At 54.9% G+C, this 8332-nt stretch overlaps 3 protein-coding genes across 3 annotated transcripts in view; 1 reads left to right on the top strand and 2 right to left on the bottom strand.

Moving 5' to 3' along the window:
* Window positions 1-379: 379 nt before the first annotated feature.
* GUITHDRAFT_115069 (hypothetical protein) lies at window positions 380-1260 on the bottom strand (the record flags this gene model as incomplete). Its single annotated transcript, XM_005825662.1, has 2 exons — window positions 380-403; window positions 460-1260. 2 exons carry the CDS (start codon window positions 1258-1260, stop codon window positions 380-382), a joined length of 825 nt encoding a protein of 274 aa, XP_005825719.1.
* A 515-nt stretch (window positions 1261-1775) lies between these two features.
* Window positions 1776-3739, bottom strand: GUITHDRAFT_165110 (hypothetical protein; the record flags this gene model as incomplete). Its single annotated transcript, XM_005825661.1, has 6 exons — window positions 1776-2394; window positions 2440-2513; window positions 2672-2748; window positions 2890-2958; window positions 3018-3046; window positions 3720-3739. 6 exons carry the CDS (start codon window positions 3737-3739, stop codon window positions 2325-2327), a joined length of 339 nt encoding a protein of 112 aa, XP_005825718.1. The 3' UTR covers window positions 1776-2324.
* Window positions 3740-6118: 2379 nt separating this feature from the next.
* The window catches only part of GUITHDRAFT_143942 (hypothetical protein), a gene marked incomplete at both ends in the record, with an annotated part of 2730 nt that continues 516 nt past the window's right edge, over window positions 6119-8332 (top strand). Inside the window, 8 exons of the mRNA XM_005825660.1 lie at window positions 6119-6284; window positions 6634-6687; window positions 6750-6871; window positions 6918-7037; window positions 7196-7228; window positions 7377-7448; window positions 7660-7816; window positions 7955-8045. Coding sequence (XP_005825717.1) covers window positions 6119-6284; window positions 6634-6687; window positions 6750-6871; window positions 6918-7037; window positions 7196-7228; window positions 7377-7448; window positions 7660-7816; window positions 7955-8045 — 815 coding nt within the window. The remainder of the gene's footprint in view (window positions 6285-6633; window positions 6688-6749; window positions 6872-6917; window positions 7038-7195; window positions 7229-7376; window positions 7449-7659; window positions 7817-7954; window positions 8046-8332) is intronic.

Raw genomic sequence — 8332 nt, 5'->3', positions numbered from 1 at the left:
GTAGCCGTGGAGGAGGAGGGACTGAGTGACTTGCGAGAAGAAGTCTTCCTCCCTCAAGATCTCGTACAGCTCGTGGGTCTTGTCCTTGTAGTCCCTCAGTTCCTCCAGAACCAGCGCCACCTCCCCGATCAGCCTGAAGCCTCTCGGGCACGTGAAGATCACGTTCACCTTCACGTCCCGGTACCCTCCCTTCCTCTTGAACCCGTTCTTCACCCGCACCACTGTGTGCCCAGTAGGCAGAGCGGACGAGGAGGAGGAGGAGGAGGAGGAGGAGGAGGAGGAGGAGGAGGAGGAGGAGGAGGAGGAGGAGGAGGAAGTGGGGGCAGTGATGTGCGTCTGGGAGGAGAGCAGCAGGTCGAGTGCTTCCAGCAGGCTCTTCTCATCCTTCACCACCCACGTTGCCCTGATCACATCCAGAAGGTGCGCGGAGGAGGGGTACCGCATGCTCCTGTAGTCCACCTGCGCCTTTGCCCGGCACCTGGCGAGGGACTTAGGAGGGCCGGGGAGGAAGAGGACGGGGGAGGAGAGGGAGGAAGAGAGCCGTCGCATGTGCTCTTGGAACGGCTGATCCAGGAGGCGGGCGATGCACAGAAGCTCGTTCAGGTACACATTGAGGTCGTAGAACTGAGCGCTGTCTCCTCCTCCTAGCGTCTCCTCCTCCAGCCCCGCCCGCATGCCCACCAGCTCGTGGTCCTGCCGCATGCTGTCCTCGTCCCCTAACAGCAGCACCCTCGACTCCACCTCCTCCAGCTCGGGAAAGCGCATGGCGTCCGCCTCCTCCGCCAGCAGGGCGAGCTTCCTCCTCGCCACCTCCAGCAGCTCCTGCCATAGGTACTCGTAGCGACCGCGGGAGGAGCGCGCGAACCACAGGTAGGTGCTCAGAAGATTCTCCCGCAGCCACACCCACTCCTCTTCCTTGATCGGGTACGAGAGCACCTCGTCCACTGCTCGCAGAACCGTCTCCTCCACCTCCTTCTGCTTCCTCTCCATCACTATCATGAACAGATCACCCCATACCCTCTCCCGCTTCTCCACTACCCTCCTGCAGTACACCAGCGCTGCGATCGCTCCCACCCCCGTCCTCCCCCGGATGTCTCGCGCGTACTGTCGGAACAGCTCCTTTCTCCGCACCAGCATCCCCACCGTCATCGCCACGCGCTCTGACAGAGCATTCGAAGCCGCCGGCAGCTTGTCCTGCTCCTCCGACACCATGGCCTTGCTCAAAGCCATCTCGCTGGCTCCTGCCACCTCCTCCTTCATGGCCATCAGCGCTGGTGCCCTCCTGCTGCTCCTGCAGGTGACAGGAGCAGCTCTACATCTACTAGATGCGCCACGCCGCGACTGGATGGAGGAGAATTCTGCTCGCAAAGGAGGGGCGAGGAACAACAGAGAGCATCTGATCGGCTCTCTGTTGAAGAAGCTCCTTGCAAGGATCCTTCCTCCTGCCACTGCTTCCCCTGATCCTCCTCCTCCTCCTCCTCCTCCTATCTCCCCGCATGTCGCCATCGTCATCGCGATCAGCATCAACATCTTCAGCATCATGGCAACGAAATTCCCTTATTACACCTCTACTACCCCACCTCATAAATCTAAATCCCCCGTTCTCCATTCCCCTTTCAAAAGATACCCCCTTCTTTCCCAGTATTAAATGGACAACATAGGGGTACTTTCATATACCCCCACCCCCTTTTTGAATCACCACCACCACTGTTTGCCCCCCGCCCTGCCCCCCGCCCCGCTACGGGGTTTGTGAACGAGCAACATCGAGGCCAGGAGGCAATGAAGGAGAGGAGGAGAGGAGGAGAGGAGGAGAGGAGAAGGGTGTGCGGGGAGAAGCGAAAGGAGAGGATGAAATGAAGCAGAGCAGAAGGGACGACATCATGATACCGTGAGCATGCGAGATCAGAGAGACCTTTCAGACAACTCGACCTTTCCGCACAGCAAGGGCAATCTTGGTTTTTACAATCACGAGTATGTTGCAGACAGAGATCAACTGTTACATGCATCGGCTTGGAACTCAATGATCTATCGATATTGGGCTGTAAACTTGAGCGGAGCTGCATCCTTTGCTTTTTCCACACCTGGAGGAAGCTTCTAACGAGGCCGAGCCATGATATCTACAAATTTGGTACAGAAACATGTGTCAACAAACAAGTGACTGGGTAGTCAAGGGATAAGATTCCATTAGCTTTCAGCAACACCGGCAGCAATAGGTTGGCTCAATGATGTAAAATTTTAATGCGAATAAACTTGAATGAGAGGTAGCGATCAAAATTTACAGAATGGATTTGTTCGCACATGCTAAGGAAAGCATCAAGATTCATCTAATCGCTATCATCCTTGAGGCTTGACAGGTCGTACTTCTTCTGGCCTCCCTTGCTTCGCATGGCGTACCTGGGGCAAGTCAGGGGAGGAAGAGCAAGCACGTCAAAGGACTACCTTGCTCCCTTCTTGGGCTCGAGGATTTCTCCAGCATCAGCCTTTAATCCTGCTAGCTCATCGTCATCTATCTCCTGCAAGCACACAAGGACGAGGATAAGAGCAGCGAGCGGATCATCGAGAGCGTGCAATCCTCACATCGTCATCATCATCGTCGTCCTCGTCGTCATCATCGTTGGCCTTTGCCTGCACGCACATCAGCATCACACGATGATTGCTAGAAGAGGCACACCTTCTTCTTTCCTCCCTTCTGAGGAGCGTCGCCATCGTCGTCGTCGTCGTCATCCTCGTCCTCCTCCTCTCCCTCCTCTGTGAGCAACATGAGCAGACGCAACGATCGTAGCACAGGCCTTTTACCTTCCTCCTCCTCCTCCTCTCCCTCCTCTGCGATTTCAAAGGAAGATCAGCGGAAATGAGTATGATTGACGAAGAAACCACCTTCTTCTTCACCTTCTTCTTCCTCCTCCTCTTCACCCTCCCCCTCGTCCTCTTCTTCCTCCTCTTTCTTCCTCTTCTTGTCTGTTCAAACAAAGAAACAAATTAGAAAATCCGACGGTCTTGAGTTAGAGAATGCTCACTGTCGTCTTCCTGCTTTTCAGCCTTGCGCCTGTCAAGAAGATGTCAATATTCCTCTGTGCACACAGCGACATGCGCAATGAAGGAGAGTTGAGCAAATAAGCACGTTCTGGAAGAGAAGTACTCTCTCCGATCATATCAAGACGGGGAACAATCAAGCCAGGCATTCGACAACCTCAAAAATGAATATACATAGTGCGCAGTCGCAAAAAAAGTTCAAGTAACGAAGGGCCTCTACAGCGGATCTTGTAATTTGGATGGCACAACGTGGACAAAATCAATAAAAAATCATGTGAAAATCATGTAAATCCTCGTAGGAATATGATTCAGAGGATTTTGTGCACTAAAAGACACAGAATACAAGCAAGAAAGTCTAAGACATCGTGATGTGTGGAGCAGAACATGATCGTTTCCGAGGCTAAATACCCCTCAATTTTCACTGCAACGATTCGAAAATGAGCACAGACTTCCATTGAACCAGCAATTACTAATAGAGAACAAGGGGGCCGTGTTCAATCCCAAATCTTTCCTCGAAACATCTCATAAATCGCTGAAGGGGAGGGGTTCTCCACAATGCCCTGCCTCCAGAAACAGATCTCGAGGTTGGGTGTTCTAGTAAAAAATGTGGAGAGCAAGGAGGCGAACAGAAAGGAATGCGAATGTCTTGCAGAGGAGATGAATCTGCGGCATGAAGGAGTACTCACTTGCGATCGTCCTCGGGCATGGTAGCGGCGGCGGAGAGGAGCTCGTTGAGGTTGCTCTAGGGGTGGGGGTACTAGAGTCAGGGATCTGGGGGTAGGGTACCTACCAGATGGAAGGATGATGCGGTCCTAGGATTTAGATGGGGTGGTGGTGGGGTGGCTGAGGCCACAGAGGACAAGGGGTGTCCCTGCAATCATGGATGTCGAGGGGTAGGTGGTTCACTCTAACAGTCGATGGTAGGGGTACATATGGGAATCACTTTGCCGATGGTGGTGAATCCGTGGGAATTTGTCCAGATTCAGGGTAGGGTACATCACCCCACCCCATACTGCTGCTCTGCTGCCTGTTTCTCCATCCCTCATCCCACCCTACTTTGCCTCCCTACACCCCCACATTCCGGATTCTACCACCCCCTTCCTCTCCACCCCTGTCATTTTTCTTATCACCCCTACATCTGAGCCGAATCACCCCACATATCTACAACATCGAAGGCGCTCAATTCTCGAATTTCCCGGATCCCCCTGACACCACCCCTACAATTACAGTACCCTACCCTGGTGAAAGTGACTCACTGACTTCCATCCCCACCCCCATCATTCACGATATCCTCACCACCCCACGAATCCTCAGCGTCGCCTCCCGTTCCATACCCCTACCCCCCATCCTAGTAGACTACGAAAGCTACCCTCGAAAAATCTTGACCCACCCACCCTGCTCCTTGACCCACCCTTAGTCGAATTGACAGACACCCACCCCGTATCATGCACTACTACCCACTGATATTGTTTCAAGTACCCACCAATGTCAATGAAGAATTCTTCTGCTCCTCCCATCACCCGGGCATCGAATGACACATTGCATTTCACGGGTAGGGTACTGGGTAAGGGGTAGGGTTTGATGGCAGTTGTACAGAGGGGTGTGGAAGCGTGGAATCTACTCCAGGTGAGGCGTATCACAGGACAGGTGGGGTGGGTAGTACAAGTCCAGGGTGCACCGGTAGTAGCAGGGACGGGTGTTTCAAGACGCTTCAACTCGGGTAGCCTACGGGGGTGGGGTACGCTGAAGCGTAACGGTGGTGGGATCGTGGGGGGTTGAGTAGGTAGGGGGTGGTGGCTAATGGGCTGCCGAGGGGGGTAAACATGAGGGTGCTCCTCGTCTGGCCACTCAATGAAACCGCCAGACTACCCCCTACCCCCTGTTTAACTGTCCTCTCTACACCTCACCCCTTACATTCCGGATTCTGACCCCTAAAAAGACCACGATCGTACCACCCTCAGCCACATACCACCCAGTGATCTCTGTTATTGACCCTACCTATCCTGATATTAGAAGATGTTATAGAAAACCACCGGTTAGTCGTACCCATTTGTCGAAAAGAGCATGGCTGGGAATCGGTGGGGTAGTTTCCAGTGACAGATGGGGTGGAGGGTGGAGACCCTATTCTCTGGTCGGCAGGTAGAAGGGGGGTCATCGGCCCCTGGACCCAAAAGCAAAATGGGGTGGATAAAAAATAACACCCCTACCCCTCATTTTACTGGAATAATCAGGGGTGATATATTATCTCTCTCCTCGGTTTACTCTTCTCTGGCTTTTCGGTGATGTATGTACCCACCCCTTTCTTGATTGATTATTTTATACCCCTACCCATATATTATATGTTAACTACCCCCTCTTCAGACCTCACCCTACCCCCATCGCTTTTCATTGACTCCATCCACCACCCTACCACCAGCGTTCCAACCCCAGTCGCGGATCCTGCCGCGGTCCCTATGCCTAGGCGAGGTCCTAGAGTGATACGACCTAGCAAAATAATGTAGGGCCCTGTAGGTCTTTGGTCTTAGGAGGACGTTACCCCCTATGCGATATGTGGCCGGTACTCGAAGGTCTACAACCAGGGGTAGGAGGTCTTCAGGGATATGCTGAAAAGGAGTCTTTTCGTCACTGCCAGCATGACCCCGGGGACCACGCCGGACCGGGCCGGGCCCGGTTGTCCCCCCGATATTTAGTAAAATCAGTTACAGAATCCGTTGTATCCGTTATAAACAGAGTCCAATATATGCGGCCAGAGGTGGGTGGGGGTGGTCGGAGAGACATGGCAGACGTGGTAAGACGAGGAAGCGAAGAGACGAGAAGCAGAGACGGGAGGAGGACGATGCCGATGCCGATGAGATGATGATGATGATGATGGAGATGATGATGATGATGATGATGATGATGATGATGATGATGATGATGATGATGATGATGATGATGATGATGATGATGATGATGATGAAGATGATGTCAGAAGGAGAGAGTGCAAAGAACATGTAGGGAGAGATCGGTGGAGAAGAGCTGCGAGAGGGGAAAGATCGACGAGCGGAGATCGAAACCTAGAGGCGAGGGGCATTGGGATTCAAGAATGGACAACGATGAGTGGGCGATGAAGGGCTTGAGAGATTGTAAGAAGTGGGAAGATGAAGTTGTTGTTCGGGAGAAGAGGACTGGGAGGAAGTCCCTGACGATGATCAACAGAAGTGGAATGACAGGATCACTGAGCGAGGATGGTGCTCCTACTGCCTCAAGAGGTGTTGAAGCGTCCTCTCGCTCTCTCTCCTCTTCTCCGTCCTCCCTTCACCTGTGCATCTTCACTCACTACATTCTCCCGGATTTCCCCTTACCTCATCCAATCACCTTCCCTCACGTCATCTCCTCGCCTCCTGCCTGTCTGCCTCGTTGTCTTTCAGTAACAGCCTGATCGAACAGGACTGAACATCTCCGACAAGAGCAGACTTGGATTCCTGGGCTGTGGCGATCCGTCTACAAGTTGAACTCATTCTGCTCCTCGTCCTCGTCCTCGTCCTCTCCCACCCCCTTCCCTGCTCTTCTTTCTTCTTTCTCTCCCTTCCCTGATCCTCTAGTTTGTCAGGTGCTCAGGCTGCGGCAAGCGGACGGTGCCATGCGTGAACGACTGCGGAGCAGCAGCCCGCGGTTAGGAGGAGGGAGCGGAGGAGCAGCGGCGGCAGAGGGCTGTTGTAACCTCCACGGCGCAGGCGACTGGCTCTGGGACGATCATTTCTGCCTCCTCTGCGAGGGAACCATCGTCTCCTGGCCGTACGAGGGTGCCGACGGGTCGCGTCGTCCTGCTCCTGCTGCCCCGGCGCACCAACCGAGGGTGAGCAGGAGGAGTGAGCGGCTGGTGGTGTGACGGGGGCGAGCAGCAGGGGGGTCAGAGGACGCGGGAGACGGATGAGGAGGAGATGAAGATGGCACGAGGGTCCCTTGAGCTGCTCCTCGACTGCCTCGCAGCCGCCGACCCGGATGAGGAGATCTTGTCGCAAGTGAGAAACGAAGAGAAGGAGGGAGAGGGGAGCAGGGGATGGTGGTGGCGGTGGGGCGGCATCAGAAGGGAGTGAGGCAGTGAGATGAAGGGAGAGCAGAGAGGGAGGAGGAGGAAGGGGGTGAGGGAAGACAAGTATGTTGAAGAGCAAGCTTGCAGGTTGCCAGGAATGCGACGGAATACAGAAAGAAGGTGAAGACAAACTCTCTTCTCTCTCTCGCCTGACTCTCTTCCCCCCCCTCCCCGCCCCCCCCACCTCCTCACTGTCTGACTCTTTATGATGATCATTTCTCTCTTTCTCCTCTTGTATTTCTCTATCACAGCGGCTGATGGGTTGCAGCTCGAGCTGTCGATCCAGCGGACGGAGGAAGAAGCAAGACTGCAGGCTCTCCTCGACCTTCATTCCTCCCTGGTCTGTTCCTTGATCCTCATCTCTTTCCCTGTCTCACACCTCCTCCTCTTTCTCCCCTTCCTCCTCCCCCTCCCTCTTCTCCTCCTCCTCCCCCCCCTCCTTCTCCTCCCCCTCCTTCTCCTCCTCCACCACCACCAACACCTGCTCCTCCTCTTCTGTCCTTCGCTTCTACTCCTTTCCCGCTCCTCGTCTGCCTCTCAACCTGCTGCAGGTCGAAGCTCTTGCTCTCTATCAGCAGAAGCATCCTCAGCAAGTGGTGGGAGCCATACTGGCTGGACCCGTGCCAGAGGGAGCGGGAGGAGCGGGAGGAGCGGGAGGAGCGGGAGGAGCAGCAGAAGGAGTAGGAGGAGTAGGAGGAGAAGGAGGCGGTGCGAGAAGCGGAAGGGGTAGCGATCCAAAGGTGTTGAATGCCGCGGAGGAGCGAGCGCTGAGGGAGGAGCGACGAGGACGACCGACTCGGAAGGTCAGAGGAGAAGAACGATGCGAGGAACTGACGAGAGGAGCAGGCGGAGGTCAGCGCGGGGGCGAGGGAGAGAGGGAGGAGGAGGAGGAGGATGGCGGTGGTGGCAATCACGAGGAGGAAGCAGCAAGGATGAGGTGAGGACGGGAAGGGTTTACGTGGGAGACAGGAGAGTTGAGAACATGGAAAGGAATATTGTTGTTTGAGATCATAATGAGGATCATGATGAGGGGCAGAGGAGGGAGAAGGGAGCACGAGGAGGAAGGAGTGAGGGTGCAGAAGGGAGGGAGGAGCAGGGAGCAGGGAGCAGGGAGCAGGGAGCAGGGAGCAGGGAGCAGGGAGCAGGGAGCAGGGAGCAGGGAGCAGGGAGCAGGGAGCAGGGAGCAGGGAGCAGGGAGCAGGGAGCGAGGAGGAGAAGGAGGAG

Source organism: Guillardia theta (assembly GCF_000315625.1).
Source record: "Guillardia theta CCMP2712 unplaced genomic scaffold GUITHscaffold_81, whole genome shotgun sequence".
Lineage (NCBI taxonomy): Eukaryota > Cryptophyceae > Pyrenomonadales > Geminigeraceae > Guillardia > Guillardia theta.
This window is presented reverse-complemented; position numbering and strand designations above follow the sequence as displayed.